This window comes from Neovison vison, chromosome 1 (genome assembly GCF_020171115.1).
Source record: "Neovison vison isolate M4711 chromosome 1, ASM_NN_V1, whole genome shotgun sequence".
Lineage (NCBI taxonomy): Eukaryota > Metazoa > Chordata > Mammalia > Carnivora > Mustelidae > Neogale > Neogale vison.
This window is the reverse complement of record NC_058091.1, coordinates 129,947,874-129,967,560: the sequence shown is the minus strand read 5'-3', so window position 1 is coordinate 129,967,560 and position 19,687 is coordinate 129,947,874. Positions and strand designations below refer to the sequence as shown.

Genomic DNA, 19,687 nt, shown 5'->3' with positions numbered 1-19,687 from the left:
CTTAACTGGCTGAGCCACCCAGGTGCCCCTGATCCATTTATATTTGAAAGGAAATATATATTTGGTTGTGGATATAAGCAAAAGTTTAATTATTGGAAACTACTTCTCTGTATGGTGTGGTTTTAGAAGTAGAGATGTTGAAATTCTGGATTTCATCCTTAAGAATCTTCCAGTGTAATTGGGAAAGATACAATGACGAGCTCCACAGAAAGTTAACGGTGTGAGAAGTGAGAGGTATATGCGGGTGGTGATTCTGACAAGTGCAGACCGTTCAGAGGGAGCTGCCTGAATTCAGTTGTAGTGCTGGCATTCAAGGCCATAGCGTTCACGTTATAATCTATTTGAGTGGTGCCCCCTGCAGTTGTGCTATGCAGTAGCTCAGCTACTCGAACAACATTCCTTTTTAGGAAATTCTCTCTTTCCCGGTGGATGTTCTCTGACCAAAGCCAGAGCTGTCTGAGCAAGAAGACAAAGAAGAGACCAGGGCCAATCTATTCTGGCAAGAGATGATTTGTTTTACTCCAGCTCACCAGCCTCCGGGGCTGTTCGCTTTCTGCCTGGTGTTGCGGCCTTTGCTCTCCTTCTGTGACTCCGAGATACACTTCCAGAAAATCCCTTTGCTTTTATTGGCAGGAACGGATTTCTGCTGCTCACAATGTGAGGACTGTGAATGCTATGGGCATGAATCAGTCCAGATCACTCACGCTGACCCTCAAAGTATGGGACACGGGAGCAGGACCAGAACCCAAGAACGGGGAGTGAGGATGTCTGTGCACGTCCGGCCTGGCTGGGTTCCCTCGGACACATTTTTCCCCTGCTGTATGCTTCTACTGATTGTTCTCAGGTGGCGCAGGGCAAATGGGTTGGCCTGGGAGACAGACAGAACTGACTTTAGGACGCAGCTCTCCTATTGGCCAGCTCAGTGTTCGTCCTGCCTGTTAATTTCTACACTTGCAAGATGGAAATGGGAATTTCTCCCCTGCAGTGTATTGGGTGGACCAGAGAACTGTATGTAAACTTGCTGAGAAGAGTGAGATCCCCAGGAAGGCTAGAGCCTTTACTTATTAGTTGTGTTATTACCCACTGGATGAGAAGAAAGGAAACGTCATCAAGAATCACTTGGATGCTGAGAAACACATCAAGCCTAGGTTTGGGAACCTTTCGGCAGAGGCAACAGCTCGTAAGATCTGTTCGCGTCTTTTGTTTTAAGAATATGGGGGAGGACTGCTCTTTGAAGAATCACATTAGAATGATATCTAATATCCTGTTATGCTCATTTTCTGCTCCAAGGTTTTCGAGTGTGTGTTTCACATGCTAATATCCACAACCAAATTGGGCTGGGAGGTTTTCATTAACTCTGTCTCTCATACTTTACAGTTTCATTTGGAGCTTTTTGGGGGTCCATGAAGTTTTTGAGAATGGCTGCAGGTAGCTCATGAAACTGTCTTTTTTTTTTTTAATCTAATGAAACAACACCTAAAATTAAATTCTCGCCCCTTCCATTCTTAGATCCTCCCCGATTCTGAGATTCCTTTAATTAACATTCTTACATTCCAGGACTATAAAAAGAGCCCCAGTATATCTGTACCCACTCCTTCCTTTCCTCCATTTGAAATCTTTATCAGTTTTTGGTGTGCTGTGGATTACAGAAACCCATCTCACCAGTTCGGAACACATGAAGTCATTTCTGCAAATTGGCTTTGTTTTTGACCCAGATCTTTGTGTGGTTGGCACATAGTGTCTTTTTCAGAAAGGAAATAGATTTTTTAAATTCTGGAAACAAAAGGTCCCAAAGGGTTTTGGATTCAATGGGCACAAGGTTCTGGGCTGCCCCCTGCTCTACAGCCTTTAGTCCTCTGCAGGCAGCACGGACGCCCGCTGGAAACGCTCCCTGAACATGTGGATTCTGTGGGATGCATTCTCCTCATTTCCTAGCCCTTCCTGGTATCTTCCTGCAATTGCCTCCAGTCTTCCAAATTTATTACCTAAATGTCATCAATATTTAAGCACCAGGAGGATGCTCAACAAAATGTAAAAATACTTGAGCTGTAATTTGTCATAAATACGGCAATTAGAACAAAGATTTTAAAAATCATCATTTATTTATTTACTCCAGGTTCAAGTCTTTTTCTACCAGCCAGGCCCAGTGGAAGGGAATTTTGGGGGGAGCTGTGCTCGACTAGGGGGACACAGGCTTCAGCCTGCCCTGCAGTGAGTGGGGGCACCTCAGGAGCTGAGGAGGCCCCTGTGGCGGGGGGGGGTCTCCTGTGGGTAGTGGTCCCAGAGCAAAGAGGGAGGAGGGAGAGTGTTCCAAGCAGACTAGAGCCTTGTCTCTGGAGCGAGAGGGAACGAGCACATTACTTCATCTTAGTAAGCTCTAAATATAGTCTTCACTCTTCTCCCTGCCTCTGGGCATTGCCTTTAAGACACTCAAGTCTGGCAGATGGCTAAGACCTGGGCGCTGCTCCTCATCTCTCCCAGATTTTAGCGCTGCTTTTTTTCAGTCTCTGACCCTGCAGGGTGTAGAATATGCTTTCTGGTCCCACAGGGCGCTGAACTAGCTGCTGTTCAGGGCTTTTGTTTAAATTCATAATACGCTTGCATGCCTGGGGACGTGGAGGAGTGTCCCCTGCCTCTGGAAGGTGGGGGTGGGGTGGCGACTGTGGCTGTAGACAGATTCCTCGTGGGCCTGAAAGCCTTGAGGTTTCATCTGGGTTTCAACGTATGGGGTCCAGGCAGGGTGGGCAGGTAGCTCCAGGCCCAGTTTTAATTTTTTAATGTTTATTTTAATTAATTAGTAATTAATTAATTAATTTGGTGTGCCTGACTTTGTCCGCCTCTTTATCTCCTAGGCCATTTCGCCTTTTATTCCCCAGAATCTGTGCCTTCTTTATGTATTTTTTTTTCCTTAAATTTAATAAGATTATTTATTTGAAAGAGAGAAAAAGAATGAGAGAGAGAGAGAATGAGACCATGAGAAGCGGGAGGGTCAGAGGAGAATGAGACTCCCTGCCAAGCAGGGAGCCCAATGTGGGACCCGATCCTGGGACTCCAGGATCATTACCTGAGCTGAAGTCAGTCGCTTAACCAACTGAGCCACCTGGTGCCCCTGTGCTTTCTTTATGTCTTTCCTGAGGGTGGCCACCAGAGGACTTCCAGTGTGGTAAGCACACCTGTATCACCTCAGAAGTGATCTGAGTGTCCATGTGCAGTTGCACAGGCTGCCAGCTGAGGGCCTGGGTGGAAGCCCAAATCCAGCTCCTGCTCCATGGGCCCAGGCTCTGCAGCCTGGTCTGGGCTGGGTCCCACCCGCAGATCCTTCTGCTGTCCTGGCCACTCTCCCCTAACCAGTTTTGAAATCAGGGCAGCCTAGGTAGCATCAGCCATGCCTCTGACATTGTCCCAGGTCAAGAGCCTGGCACCTCTCCATACTTTCCCTCTGTACAACGGCCTGCATAGGACAACCACAAGGGCATTATCCTCTGCAAGCTCTCAACCCAGGAGGGCTGCAATCTGGGGATAAATTCCACAACCTCCCCACCTTCCAAGGGACAATCCTGACATGCACCCTGCAGTTGCCCAAGGATCCCAGTGGGGCTGAGCCCTGGTTCCCATCCCGGTAATCAGTTGCCCATTTATCCCTTCCTGGCTTTTCCTCCTGCCCTGAATCCCCCGAGCACCTCGCACATGGCTGCTTTCTGGCATTGTTTCCTAATAACTCCCTACCCCGAGTCCCTGTCTCTGGCTTTGCGGGGGAGCCCCAAACCAACAAACGTCTCCTGGCAGAAGGTGAACTTTTTCCTAATTCATACCATATGAGCTAGTGATGGCCTCGGAAAGCTGGCTGTTGATATATTTGGGCCTGTGATGTGGGAGCCACCAGCCTAGAAGCTAAATCCGAGCAGCCTCAAAGCTGCTCTCTGACTTCCACACGGAAGAGCGGGAGGGAGAAGGAATGTTCCGGATTGCCCCTGAGAAGGCTCGGACCCTCACACTTCGGAGAAGGCAGGAGTTGAGAGAGAGGGTCAAGGAGGTGAAGACCACGCTGGGTGGGCGGGTGGGAGGTGTGGCTGAGAGGGAGCCGGCCATCTCGGGAAAGAGGGAGCAGAGGGAGGGGGAGAGGTGCACGCCGGCCTCTCGGTTTCTAGTGTCTTCATTCAGGTTGCATGGACTCTTACTGGCCCTAAGCAGCAGGCCACTTTGGTCCAATGTGGTGTAACCTGTCATAAGTGAAGTGTGTTCTATAAACTGATTTGAAGCTTTGAGATTCCTGGGCCTATCAGATGACCCTTTAACTGGGAGAATTTTTCCTGTCGCTACTGGGAGCTCAGTCGTTAGAAAATGTTCATTTTTTTTTTTAAAGATTTTATTATTTATTTATTTGACAGAGATCACAAGTAGGCAGAGAGGCAGGCAGAGAGAGAGGAAGGGAAGCAGGCTCCCCGCTGAGCAGAGAGCCTGATGCGGGGCTCAATTCCAACACCCCAGGATCATGATCTGAGCCGAAAGCAGAGGCTTTAACCCACTGAGCCACCCAGGCACCCCAGAAAATGTTCAGTTTTATTTCCAAACCTATCTTGAGATGTCCATCATGCTGCTGGCCCCCTTTGGTCAGTTCGAGGCATCTTAGCTCTGGTGCTTTCAGAATTAGAACTGTTCTTTGCAGCTCATAAGTATCTGATTAGAGTTTGTATTACTACAGTTTAGCTTTGTCTGTACTACTTCGATATCTCTCTTTCTTTTTTTCTCTTTTTACTTTGATATCTTTCACTGTTCATTCAAACGGGTTTATGAGAGCTTCGTTTTGGCCTTTTACTACTAGAGAAACTTAATGTTATTTACAACTCAAATGCATTCACTGTGTCCTTGCAATGGATCATTTTTAAAACTCCAAAGCGAGAATTTTCCCAGGGCTTCCTTGTTCATGGGCCCACGGCTTGCACTTCTCTGGTGATTCAGAGACACCCTTGTTATCCTTATTCTTTTTTTCCCCAATCACATGCTGCTTCCTCTTAATAATAAATAATTAATAATAAACTCTTATAAGGGACTCATTTCTATCTCACTCTCTTTCTTTGCTGGCATGATTCCAGTCATGGAACTGACTTCCAGCCAAATAGCTTTCCTTATGAGTAGGGTCCATGACAGGTGGGAGTTTTATGGGGTCTCAGACAAGGTGACAATAATGGCCCAACAAGGCCAACCTTTTCTGAGCAGTGATTGATTATTTGACAGACAGAGATTGCAAGTAGGCAGAGAGGCAGGCAGAGAGAGAGGAGGAAGGAGGCACCCCGCCGAGCAGAGAGCCCGATGTCGGGCTCAGTACCATGATTTTGGGATCATGACCTGAGCCAAAGGCAGAGGCTTTAACCCAATGAGCCACCCAGGTGCCCCATGATCCCTTAACAGAGAACTTGTATCTCTGCTCTGGTAAATGAGTGACCGTGTCATCTGTGAAGTTCTCCAAGTGGTTTGACTTCTGTGAGGCCATTTTCATTGAAAACACAGAGTTTGGGTTCTCCTTGGATTATGCACAATAAGTTGGCCTTTTGATGTGGTACACAGAGGCCAGGTAAGATGGACTGGTTTTCCATCTGGGAGTTGTGCAGGCTGCTAGTGCCCAGCCGTCAAGATGTCTGTGTCCTTATCCCCAGGGCCTGTGAGTATGTTACCTTCCATGGCAAAAGTGACTTTGTGGATAGAATTATGCTAAGGATTTTGAGATGGAGAGGTGAACCTGGATTATCTGGGTGAGTTCAGTAAGATTACAAGGTGGTTACAAGCCAAGGAAACTTCTAGATACTGGAAAAGTCGAGGAAATGGATTCTCTCCTGAAGCTCCAGAAGGAATACAGTCCTGCTGACACTTTGGTTTTGTACTTCTGACCTCCAAAACTACAAGAGAATACATTTGTGTTACAAATTTCTAAATCTGTGGTCATTTGTTACAACAGCAGTAGGAAACTAACACAGTAGTGTTGGATTAAGAGAGGCGGCTCCAGATTATTGACCTGCGAAAAGGCCATGAGAGATGGCTTTTTTCAATCTGGGACCTCAACAAAGGGCCCTTCAGAATCATGACACCAGCATAACCCAAGATTTCAGCAAAAAAGAAGGCACTTGGGATTACAGTTTAGGCTGGGGACTGAAATTTTCATTATACCTCACATTCTTGCATTCAGGATAGACTGTTAAAAAAAATTAAAGCAATATAGAAACTACTAGGTCAGTGATGTCTAATGATGATCTGCAAAGATGGAAATGTTCCATATCTTCATCATCAAATATGGTAGGCTCTAGCTAAATGCAGCTAGTGTGACTGATGGCCTCAATTTTTAATTTAATTTAAGTGTAAATGATTTAAATAGCCACATGTGACTAGTGGCTATCATATTGGATAGTGAGCCACATACATAATTTAAAATTTTTTGTAGTCACATTTTACAGAAAGGAAAAAGGAAGTAAAATTAATTTAAGAATATATATTTTAACCCACATCTTAAAATACTATAATTTCACTATGTAACCAATATAAAAATATTAAAGAGCTATTTGGAAGTCTTTTGTTCATACCTTTTTTTTTTTTTGGCACAAAATCTTCAAACTTTAGTGTGTATTCCACACTTAAAACACATCTCATTCTGGGCGGGCCACATTTCTGGTGCTCCATAGCCACTTGTGGCTAGTGGCTCCGTTACCAAATGGTGCCAATTATCTATTTTTTAAAAAGATTTACTTATTTATTTAAGAGAGAGAGAGTGAGTGCACATTGCAGGACGGACGGAGGCAGAGGGAGAGACAGAATCCCAAGCAGACTCCTCATTGAGCACCGAGCCCGATGTGGGGCTCAATCCCACAACCCTTAGATCACGACCTGAGCCAAATTCAAGAGTTCGATGCTTGCCTGACTGAGCCACCCAGGTACCATACCCCCAGACAGTGCCAATAATTAAGTCATTGATGAAGAATTGGGGCCTAGAAGGTGAAATGATTTGTTTCCAAGTTTATTCCTCCTATAAGACATTTTGGTCTTGTAGGCTGATCAGTTTCCCTTCAAGAGATACATAACTTCTGGCAGTGAGAAGGGAAAGAAAATTTAAGTTTTCTTTTTCCCCTACCAACTTATTTCTGAATTTCAGTGGATAAATACTTAATGCAACTCTCAAAATATAACTTGTGAATTGGTGGGCTGATTGGATTTCCAGAAATGGAAATGAAGACAGTGCTGGAGAGAAAGAAGAGAAATTGAATTGATCTCCAGAAACCTGGGGCAGATACAGGAAACAGCAATGCGATGGGAAATAATGGAATAGACACTGCAGAGGATGGCTTTTTTCAGACTGGGGGGTCTCTGAGGTCCATGCATATCGGGGCTCTCAGGATGTTTGTTAAAATGCAAATACCAGCAACTGTGAGATCAGAGTTTTGGAGTGGTCCAGGGAGCTGGGAGTTGGCCTTGTTAATTGGCTTCATAAATGATTATTACATGGAAGTGTGGGAGCTGTTGAGCCAGACTTTTGAAAATCTACAACAGGCTGGGAATTCATAAAGGGGCTTGTATTATCTTAGAAAATTAAAAAATGCTTTGTTCCTGGGTCATCATTAGTGGAAATATGCTGGGTTCAGCTAAACTGAAACCGTGACTGATGGTGGAGGACCGTTCCAACACATTATTGGCTCTTACAGATGGGCTCGAATTTGTTTATAGATAGAAATTCTCAGGGCTGTAGGATTCCTTAATAGGCAATATGTTTCCCTTTTTTCTTTCTTTCTTTCTTTATTTTTTCTTTTCTTTTTTTTTTTTTTTTGCAACAAAAAGTCCTCTTTTGCTTGGTCGTGGCTGTACCCTCTCCAGGGTGACCATCGTTCTGACTTCTGTTTTTTGCAGTTTAAGAGCATGAGTTTTCTGCTAGTACATCACACACCTCTGTTTTTGTTGACTTTCTCCAAGACTTTGCAACAGTGACGCCTGACCAGCAAACCCACAGCAGCTCTAAGGAAGCAGGCAAAGAATAAAACATGAAGAGAAGGAGGGCTGAAGGTGAAGATGATGCTTCAAATGTCCAGTGCCAGGAAAAATGCAAATGAGCTCTCTCCCAAGACACGAAGGGCCCACGGAGACTCCCCTGTGTCAGCCACCAGAGGGTATGCAGCTTGGACTGGAGTCCTGTTCCTCTTACCTCGAAAGCTCTACTGCCCCTGAAGGCCTTGTTAAAATGCAGACTTCCACTCTGAGATGGATGACTTCAGGGGCCCAGAGCCCTTGCTTGAGAAATCCCTAATCAGCTGCTTGAAGTAGCTTCCATTTATCATGCATGGAGTGCTTACTCTGGGCCGGACTCTGCTCTAAGGGCTTTGCATGTATTACCACGTCTTCTCCTTCTAACAGTCCCATGAGGTCACTTGTATTTTCCTTATTGTACACAGGAAAAAAGGGATGCTTTTCAGAGAGATGGAGTAGTTTGCTTGCAGTCACATAAACATGGGTGGCAGTGATGGTCTGCCTCTGTGCAGCTTCAAACCCTGTGCTTATCCCTAACTAAGCTAGTGGTTCTCAAGGTGGGGGCCCCTCGTCCGGGGACTTGTGGATGTACTACATTGAAAATTGGGGGTGCAGTTGACAAGTCCTCCAGGTGATGAGATGTATGTGTGAGTTGGAGAACCACTGGGCCGGGCCAGGCCTCTTGCTCTCCAAGGCCTCCCTGTAAGTGGGATGAGGCAGGCCCCAGAAAAGTCTTGGAGAATAAAACCAGATTGGTAGCATGCTCCTACAGCAATAGAATGACAGTGGGGTTCGTAGTGGCAGGAGAAACTGAAATTTTCCAGGTAGCTGAGAACCATCACCCCCCTGCTCATGGGTCTATTGATTCATCCAAGGAAAGTGGAACCAAGGCACAGGAGTCACCATCTAAGCCCTTTTGTCATCTAGGGAAAAAGGCTGAGAAGCTGGGATCTGGAGAGATTGAGAAGGAAGTTACAGGGACAGCAGAGCAGAAAGCCTGAAGCAAAGCAGCTTGCAGAAGCAGGTGGCCTAAAATGGCCTAGAAATCAAAGATAAGCAAACAAGTGGGACAGAGGTGACAGTCCAGAGAAGCCGTATTTTAAAATCAAGGCCTCAGATAAAGCCGCTTGTTCCCCTTCTCTCAGAGCAGAAATCAATGACCGTAATCCTGGGGCTTGCATTCGTTAGTGTGTGTGCAGTGAATGTGAAACAGTTGAGAAGTGGGGCTCACGGTGGGGGTGCCTGGCTGTGGGCGTGCTTTATAGAGATTGTCAGGACCATCGGTGTAGATTAATGGTGGAGACTCTTGAAGGGAGCACTTGCCTGGAAGGTGTTTTTGTCCTGTGTTTTATTACAGCAGTGCAAGGTGTAGACATTTTGCGGAAAGCATCCATGGGAATTTTCTCCAAATCTAGGCAATTTCTAAACTTCCTCCATTTTACAGACCCGTGAAAAGGAGCATAGAGAAACAGAGAGGGCTAGGGCAGTAGAAATCTAGCTGATGAGATCTGAATTGTTCATCTAGATAGAACTGTTCAGACCCAATTCTGAATCGTTGCAGACATTGAAGTTGAGACATTTCTGCAATTAATATTAATGAAGCTCAGATGATGGCCGGATGCACTCATCCAGCATAACACCAGGACAGATGACAGACACCCGAGCTAACAAAGGGGAGGGAGGACAGGTAGCCAACACGAACATCCCCTATGCTTCTGCCTTGGTCTTATTTGTATATGTAAAATCAATGAATATTATAGCAGGATCCCTTAGCTGCTGTCAGAGATAATATCTGCCTTGTGGGAAATGTCATGTCAGACTTTATGTACAGTTCTCATGGGATCTACTCTGCTGCATATTGAAATTCATCTAATTACCATGCATTCCCCACTTTGGACAAACACTTAAAGTAGAAACATTCAGCTTTACATAAAAGATAAACCAGGGAGCAATTATTTCCTTGACTAAAGGGTTCTCCAGCTTGTAAAAGGTGTCACCGTAATATTTATTTTAATTACAAGCTTTCCAGACGCAGTTAAAATTAAATCCGCTGCTGATTTGTTGCTGTGGCCCACATATTGCCTGAAGTGTGTCAATATCTGTTGTATGTAACTGCTGGCAGATTTTTCTCTTCCTGGAAGGTGGTTAGCCTACCCAGAGTGAGAAGGCACACCGTGCATTAGCAGTTCTTGTAGGGACTGTTGATTTCTCTACCTCCCTGGGATTCTGACGTGCATATGACATCAAGTCTTCCCAGCTTTTCATTGTGCCTCAGCCATGTCGGTCATGGCAGCCAATGTCTCAGAGAGAAGCCCTTGACCTATGGGTTTCCTACTTTAAAATCATATATACCTAGTGTACACAGGCATGCGTGCACGCACACACACACACACACACACCTATGAGATGCTCTTATTTAGCTCTTTCAAGCATTTATTTTAATTCTGGTTGGTTTTGGCAAGGGGTTGGGTTCAGCTAATATTCACCTGTTAATCCTATGAAGCAATAAGCAAATCATTTTTGAAAACCAATTATTACTTAGTGCTGTGAAACCAATGGTCTTCGCCTGGGTTGTACTCAAAGAGGTTTGGGCAGAATCAAGCCCGACAGCTGATGTGTCTTTGCCATCACGAGTGAAAATCCTTTTTCATTCTTTTTATTTTAGGGTATTAATCTAGGTTTTTGCCCAAATCTCCAGGTTCATTACAGTAGAGGATCTACATAGCCCTCCATGCTATATTCTGGGGAGCCAAAACCTGAGCCACTCTGTGCCTCTGAGTCCCCCTACCCCACTTTCTATTTGGGTGGAATGTGTCCGGGAAGGACCTCTTCTTACTTCTCACATTGATCCTTCAGTTTCATGTCCAACAGTACGTCCCACTACCAGTTTTACACTCTATTTTTCATTTCATCTTCATCTTCCAGAGACAGGATGTTCTAGGAAAGTCGCTGAACAAAGTGAACCCCAATTTGTCGAGAATAGATATCAAAGTATGTTCTTCGCATGATAAACCAGAAGGGAATGAAAGGGACTTCAGTGAACTCAACTCATTTCCAAGCCAGAGCTATGGGGTCTTATTCATGGTGGGGGTTAGTGCTAACAAATCCACATTTTGGTAGAAGTTTTTATGTCAGACAATTGTGGGTTAGTCTTGTTGGGGCCACGGGGACAAACCACACTTCTGTGGATAGATGTCACATTTCCAGGAAGGAAGTGGGCATTTCCACTTCTACTCATTCTGGAAAGAAGCCAAGCTGGGACCATAAAATGAGAATGTTAGAGGCTGACCTTAGACCCGATAAAAGAACAAAATGGAATAGGAAGATACAAGAAGAGACTTGTTCATTTACTCCTCAGGAAATCCTGGGACCCTGAGCACACAGCACAGTGTTAGCTCGCCTGCCCCCACCCTGTTTGCGTGGGAGACCCTCGCCGGGTATATAAGCCGCTGCACGTCCCTCAAGCTGCTTCACCCCTGCCTCCAGGTCCCTCAGGTAGCGGAGGAAGCAGAGAGACATGTCACTGCCATGTTTATTGTTTTCTAATGTGCCAGGCCATGCGACACATTTTTTTTTTTTTTAGTATTCACTATTACTTGCAAAAGAACTATGGTTTCTCCCTTCTATAGATGAAGCAACTGAGAACCAGACAGATCAAACGATCCTCCAGAAAGAGGAGCCCTCTGTCCCCAGCCTGTAAATGGCAGCTATGGGAGGGGTGGAGACCATCAATCCTGCTTTCTGGTGTTTCAAACAGGTCTCTTTTCCCCCTGCCACGGGCTCATGCACCAGTCTTTATGTGAAGTCCCCTCTTTTTGCCCCAGATCTGGTTTGCTGGCCCTGGCAAAACATAGGTTAAAGCGAAGTTGTTAAAATTTTCCAAAGTAACCTAAACTGAATTTATCCTGAACCTTAGGTGAGTCCTTGTGAAAGCCAGGGAGTCCTTGTGCTCAGGAATTCTGGCTAAGAGCCCTGAGTCCTCGTTTTCCTTATAGCAGCTGTTCTCAAGCCTTAGCATGCGACAGAACCATCTAGAGCAGGGCTGACAGGCTGTGGTCTGTGGGCCAAATACCCCTAATGCTTCTTTTTCAGCAGCCATGAGCTAAGAATGGTTTTTACATTTGAAATGGATCCAAAAAATCAGAAGGAGAATAATATTTAACAACACAGAAAAATTAAGTGGAATTTACATTTCAGTGTCGACAAATAAAGATTTATTGGCACACATCCATGTTCATTCATTTCCATATTGTCTGTATCTACTTTTGTGCTGCAGAAACCACATGAACATGTGGCTTGCAAAGCCTAAAATATTTACTACCTTACTCTTCACAGAACAAATTTGCTGATCTGTGACCCAAGGGGTTTGTTAAAAGACAGAGTGCTAAGCCCTGGCCCTAGAGTTTCTAATTTAATAATTTTGGGTGATGGCCAAAAATGCACATTTCTGGTAATTCCTGAGATGATGCTGATATTGCTGGTCTCAGAAATACACTTCGGGAACCACCACCTTATATAACGGCTGGTTATACCCAAAATGATTTTTGATTCTTATAATTTTGTTGTACCTTTTAAATCCTTGTTTCCAATTCTAGTGGAGAGCTGAAAAGAGTCATACTTTTCCAGCAGTATCTTCTTGATGTTCAAAGAGATATATAACAGAAAGGTTTAGAGCAAGTTCCTGGAGTTCAGCTTCCTGGAGAGAGAAATTCAGGTCTACCACCTCGTGGTTTTGTGACCTTGGGTAATTTTCTTAACCCCTTTGGGACTCAGTTTCCTCATCTGCTGCACGAGGATAATAACAATAGTTTCTATCCTTCACAAGGTTGGTGCAAGCCATAAATTGGTTAATATGTAGAACTTACCTGCAAAGGTTCCTGGTGCTTATTAGATGCTGTGATAATGGGAGTTGTTACTGAGCTATCCCTATCTGGGGCTAAGGTAGGACTCCTCAACCTTGGCAGAGCACTGGAATCACCTAGTGGGGGTCACTCCTCTCAAGATGATGATTTAACTGGTCTGGGGTGTGGGGGGTTGGGATGTCCAAAATACTAAAGGGAAATTATAATGGAGCATTGTCCAATAAAATTATAATGACACTGGCTTGTATAATTTTACATGTTTTTAGTAACCATGTTTAAGAAGGTGAAATTAATTTTAACATGTCAATAATAATACTTTTTGTTCATAAATAATTAGTATATGATATAGTATTTATAAATTTAATTTAACATAGTACATAACAAATATTATATTTTTAGTATATAAACAATATAACAATGGTTGAGACCTTTCACATTCTTAGCTTCCATACTGAGTCTTTGAAATCAAGTTTGGACTTTGCATTTATAACTCCTCTCAGTTCAAACTGGCTACATTTCCATGGCTGAGAAGCCACATGTGGGTCTAACTAATGTACAACCAAGATTGAGATCCATTGGGGTAAGGGCACAGTTGGCACATTGTGGACCCACCCAAAGCTATGGAGCTTCTGCTGACATTACTGTTCTCTCCTTAGGAGTAGTCATCAGTTGTGGTCATTAGGACATTCAATTTAATCCCAGTTTATTCTTAAAAACTGATGCCATTTTGGAAAGCATCAAGATCAAGTAAAGCCAATGGATCTGCATAACCCAACGCCACCAGGGGCAAGAAAGGAAATAAGGGAACATTAACAACGAACAAAATGAAACAGTGACATGTTTTGGTTCCTTCTCAATGAACCCACAGCTGGGTAAAGGGGAAGGTGAGTAACCCAGAATGAATATTGAAAGATCCTTGGACATTGTATGCCACACGTGGACTCAGAACTTTCTAACTCCAAATATCATTGACTATTAAGTAGGTTGATTCTTTTTGAAAAGAGGATGAGGAAGAAGAGAATTCATCCTCTCTATCCTTTCCTAGAGTGCTCATTCACATTGAAAAGAATAACCTCGTAAATTTATTATGAAAGCAGAAGACTTCATTTCCAAAAAGATGAGAACAAAGATCAGTAGTTTTACCACTGAGGGCTGACCACCATTAGTACCTAAGTGTATGCTATTGCAGAGCTCAATGGTGCATACACTTACACATGTTTTACTAAAAAAAGTATCCAACAGTGAGTACTCTTTCATGCAAGTTTTTTTTGTCACTTCACAAAATTTGTGAGTATATTTTCAAGTAATTTAATAGTTTCCTGCAACATCATTTAAAAACACAGCACATCGAACCTGCATTTGGCTGAACAATGATCTGCTTAATCAATCCCCTATAACTGGACACATAGGCTATCGCCCTCAAATGGCTAATCACACCATAAAAACTAAAATGAGCTCTGGCCCTAGAGCCAGCTGGGGAAGATGCAGAAGGAAAGGATACATTTTATGCACATAGTTTCACTAAACCTGAACCACTTTGTAGTTTATCTGGCTTGGAGAACAGCCAGCAGGGTGTAGGGAGCTGAAGAATGCATACTAATGCCTTGGAAATGATATCAAACAAATGATATCAAACACCTTCCCGTGCCACCTGCAGTAGACACCAAGTTTTCTCACTGCTCTGCTAAGAAGGACCTGCAAACCCCAGAGGGACTCTGTTTCCTGCTTAATATGTCAACAGAAGCTTGTGCTTGGGTTTGAATTGGCTTCAGCTCTTTACTCCCCCCTCCCTCTGGTCTTAAAATTAATCACTGCTTCCCGTAGAATCATTCCTGCAGTCGGTTTGTGGGTGGGTTAAAGCAAAGCATAATAACCCAAGAAGCCACTACATTTAAGATGTTAGTTTTTCTGGCATATACAATTTACCTAATTATTTGTTCATGCAGCATTTGTATATCAGTTTTGTGATTGTTTTATACGGTATGAAATTTCCTGGTAATTCCCCGAGTGCCGGCTTCTCAGGCTGCCTATGCAGGTTTTAGCCCTGCAGCAATAAAGCAAAAAAAACAAAAAAGGCTATAGGGCTGCATTCAGATAAGGCAAGCACCAGCCTTCTGAGATGCTGAGCTGAATTGGACATCTCAGTTTGGGGGAACAATATCTCTCCTGTTTTAGTAATTCTATTAAAACTATTCATATGGGGGAAAAACAGGTTTTATTAAACATGGAGGGCCAAGATAATTCACTGTTTGCTAGGATTTGATGCACTTGTATCTTAGTGGCATGTGTAAGTATCATTAGATAGTCGCTTTTAAGATGAGCTGGTATATTGCATTCAATCCGTCATATAAAAATTCAATAAAACAAGTATTTATTGTATTTTTATTCTGTGTCAGGCTCTCTTTTCCAAGTCTCCAGAGACAGAGGGGAGCAAGAAATATTCCTGCCTTCAAGGAGTTCACAGTTTAAGGAGGGAGAAACACACACGATAGGATATGGTTCTAGCAGAGATAAGTAGGAATGAGATGCTCCAGGAACATCCAGAGGGAGTGATTCATTTGGCTGAACGGAGCCTCTTTCTCCAGCCTCATCAAATCTGTATTTGAGAAGACTACCCTGCCAGCACTAAGGAGGCAGGAAAATCAGGCCGGACCCCATTTCCATTATTCAGGAGGGAGCCAGGGAGACTTGATTCTGGGTCTAGAAGGAAGTACGAATGAAGTTGACCCAGCATGCATTCTTTCTAACTAAACTCATAGTGCTTCCAAGCATATTTGTTTCCACACTTGGGTGCAAGGACACTTATGTGGGGGTAAAATGGGAAAGATAAGCAAAATAAAGGCCAATAAAACTGTAGACACTGGCTATAGAAGAGGGATCAACTCACGAGGAGCTCACCATGCTGGGGAACGATACGAATGCACCCAATCAATCAAAAATATTTCTAGTAAGTTCAGAGAGGAAAACTGACTCACCAGTCTATGGTAGGTTAGCTAGAAAGAAACAAATGTCCCTATTTGAAACAAAGTCAGATCCCAGGCCAGAAAGAGTTCTTGAATGATGACTTCAAATAAAGTCCTGGCCAAAAGGCACAATTCCTTGTTTCTTCTTTGGTTGATTCATTCCTTAGCCACTAAGATTATGGGTCCTGGAGCCAGCTCATCTGGGTTCGAGCCATGGCTCCCTCACTAGCTCTGGGCTCGGTATTAGAGTGTTAAAAGTCCTAGCTCATAGGGTTGGGGTAGAAAGTAAATGGCTGACTGGTTGTGAAGCTCTTAGGACAGTGCCTGGCACAAGTGCTAACTGATATGAGCTCTTTCTGTCTGCAGGAGTGCGCGGTGCTGGGTACCCCCCATGGAGCAGGCACATTTGAAGTCCTGGGCTTAAAGACCAAGAAGCTCATTATCTACCAAAGAGGACAAGTGGTAATAAATGATTGTGCCAATATAGTTATGCACCCCACACTTTGGGGAAAAGAGAAGAGGATGAGGAGGGAGAGCTGAACGGACGCCTGCCATCTACATACCACAGCAAAGCCCACCCAGCTTCAGGGAGCCTGCAACTTTCTTAAATTCCCTGTTTTCTTTTCCTGCACAAACTTCCTCTGTCCACACCTCTTTGTTATGGGAAGGGAACCCCAATTTCTTCTAGATTCTTTGTTTGGAAAACATAATTGGCTGATGATACTCTGGCTTCCTTGAATGAGGAAATAAACAGGTGGAGGTTTCTGGTGTGTGAGGTTAAGGGTGCGCTCCCCCTTGGCCACTGGGGCAGGGAAGGATGTCCTGAGAAGGAAGAGGAGAGTGACTTCCGGGAGGATGGTCAGAGATCACATCAACGTTTTAGTTAAATAAACAGAGGCATCTCAGGGCCGTGGTGAAGATGTTGCAGGACAAGACTCAGAGGGAGGTGCGGACTGGCTGGAATTGGGTTTTTGTGCTCCTTGGGGTATGTACAGCAGGGAGGTAGGCAGTTAGTGATTTGCAATAAGGAGCAGATGGTGTCATGGTTTTACGCTGTGTACTTCGAATCTAGCTACCTAATGCCCCCATCAGTCAAGGACTCAACTGGGCAAGAACACAATACAACGGTGACATTTAGAAAGCTTCACTTTGTTTTTCTTTTTTTCAGAGTCCATTCCCATATCACGGAGACCCTGTCACTAAAGAGATCGCTGAGGAGAAACCTGAAGATACTTAGAATCTCAGTGGATTTGGGGAAGCTCTTGGTTCTTTCTGATGCCAGCCTCTTTTCTTCTTCTTTTTCTTTTTTTACAAGGTGCCACACTGAACAGTAACATTTTTCTGTTTGTAAAGTGTCTCATAGGCATGCTTCACTTGGTTTTTATACTCAGTGTATAAGGTAGGTTGTGTGAAATGGGCTTCATGGTTATTTTTATAGGACACATGCTGATAAGCAAGGTTAAGCTGGTCCAAAGCTGAGGGGCAGAACCGGGGCTGTGGCTTCAACAGGAAGCCATGGTTCCTCCCTCTCTTGACCTCAGCGAGCAGTCGGCAAGGCAGACAACTTACCCCCTTTCCTTCTTCCACAGAAAGAAAACTTGGGTAGATCCTCTTCACAGATGGGATAGGAGAAATTCAAAATGGACGATCCTTTAGTGAAGAGAGCTATGTCAAGAAACAGCTCTTTGATGTCCTCTCCTAAAGGGAAAGAGAAGGTCGGCTTTACTATTAGCGTGGGTTTCGCTGCGTATCAAAGCATTCAACATTTATAGAAGCATGAACCAAAGGGTCTTTTATTTCCAGAAGCCTGCCCTGTGTGGGAACAGGTTTCTTCCTCCCTTCCTTCCCCTGCCTTCCTTTCTCCCTTCCCCCGCTTTCTTCCTCCCTTCCCCCTTTCTTTTTTTCTTTCTTTTCTTTTCTTTTCTTTTCTTTTCTTTCCTTCCTTCCTTCCTTCCTTCCTTCCTTCCTTCCTTCCTTCCTTCCTTCCTTCCTTCTTTTTGGTAAAACAGCACAGAAGCATAATGACAGCAGCCCTAGGTATGAATGTGGCCCTTCAGCGAGCTTGATCTGTTCAGAGCAAGGTAGGCACTCTGCTGTGCTCCCCTGCCCTGATGCCCTACCCCCTCAAGGTGATGGCTGCAGGCCTGGCTTCTACAGCTTCCCAGCTGCATAGTATTACTAGTCTCCCCTGAGAGTGGTGGGGTGGCGTCACCCCCCCCGCAGTTTTTAGGTAGGTATTATATCATATGACACAGGAGGCTTTCGGTGTTGTCTTTTTCTCCATTCCTCCTTTTTATGTTCCCCCTACTCCTCTTTTCATTCCTCTTTTATTACTCAGCTGCTGCTATAGAATCCAGATATTGGGTAAGGTTCTGGAAATACAAAGATGCACAAGAGTTCTGGGTCCCCAGAGATGTTCCCTCCATTTCCCTGGAATGATTCCACACGCTAAGTTCTGGTTTTGATAAAGCTGCTTTAGAAGGGAGATACTCTAGCAGCTATAGCAATAGAATGACTAACTGTAAAGGCACAGCCAAATAAAAAGAAACAATCAGAGAATACCCCAGCTCATGGATTGGGGTGGAAGGAGAGATATTACATAACTTTCCCTTTGTCAAAGGTTTAAGAACTTGCATCAGCTATTTGGGAAATGAAATAAATCAAATGACAAGCCATACTGCTGGTGGTAGACTTGCTCATTGCCAAGATAACAGAGCAAAAGCCCTCTCTCTCCCACATAGACGTCAAGCCTAAATACTGATGTTATCTCTTTTTGTTGTTGGATATACTGATTCCAGGTGCTCATTTCATCGAAACAAATGCTTCAAGTCTTTTCAATGAAAAAACATAGCATTCAGTGAGAGTTCCACTATATATGGATGTTACCCAGAGAGAGAAGTAAAAACAAAGATGGAAATAGACCCGATTCCAGTGGTGGGGGCAGTGGCTTAGCTGCCCACTTAGCTCCTGTCGTTAATGGAAGTAATTGGGATGCGTGGACCAGAAGAGATTGTGCAACGTTTATTTCATGTCAATACTCTTTACTTACTCAGAATCATTCCAAATCTAATGTTGAGGTTTGACTTTAAATGTTTTGAACACTGGTCAACAGAAAAGCCGAAATCTTGTAATGGATCTGCCAAGAAGAACACAACAGATTAGGCGTGAGTACATTGTATGATCTGCAAACTTCCATTACAAATTCACACCAGCGATATCATTTTTTTTCTACATGAATCACCAAAATTGATTCAAAAACATATTGTCCCACACTTTTTTTTGGTATGAATTCGTGATGCCATCAGTAATCCTCCCCAGTCTCCCCATAGTCGATGTTGGTCAATGCCATGTTCTGATGGCAGACTTTCAATCTGAAATGGGCATAGGTCTTGGTGGGGGGGGTTACACCCTTACTTAGGTTTTTTGTCATTGCTTGACTTCTTGTAGTTCCTGAACTTTTGGCTTTGAAATTGCTCATTGATTATTTGAAATGTTTCACTAAGCATTTATTACAGAATTGAAAGAGAGAAATACATGCAGATTTTCAGTTAGGACCTGCCTTTATAATTTTTCCCCATCCCATCTCAGTCAATGTCATAATTTTTTCCCCAAACATTCCATTATATGCAAGGTCTTGTGCTAGATATGATAGGGGGAACCTAGACTGCAAAGATAATATCTTTCATACATACCTTCCAGTCATTCAGAAAGTCCCAGAGGCTCATCTAGGCCTCAGAATAAAGTCTGGAAATGTCCTACTGGCCCCTCCTTCCATACTCCACATCATGAATCCATCCTCCATTTTTTGAGGTCAGGTCACCCCGCAAATTCCCACCAAGGCTACTTGTTCATATGCTTTCT

General features: G+C 43.9%; 1 protein-coding gene across 1 annotated transcript in view; it reads right to left on the bottom strand.

Moving 5' to 3' along the window:
• The window catches only part of LY86 (lymphocyte antigen 86), a 58,094-nt gene that overhangs the window by 6,831 nt on the left and 31,576 nt on the right, over nt 1-19,687 (bottom strand). Inside the window, exons 2-3 of the mRNA XM_044238469.1 lie at nt 18,876-18,962; nt 17,396-17,524 (exon numbers count right to left, since the gene is read on the bottom strand). Coding sequence (XP_044094404.1) covers nt 17,396-17,524; nt 18,876-18,962 — 216 coding nt within the window. The remainder of the gene's footprint in view (nt 1-17,395; nt 17,525-18,875; nt 18,963-19,687) is intronic.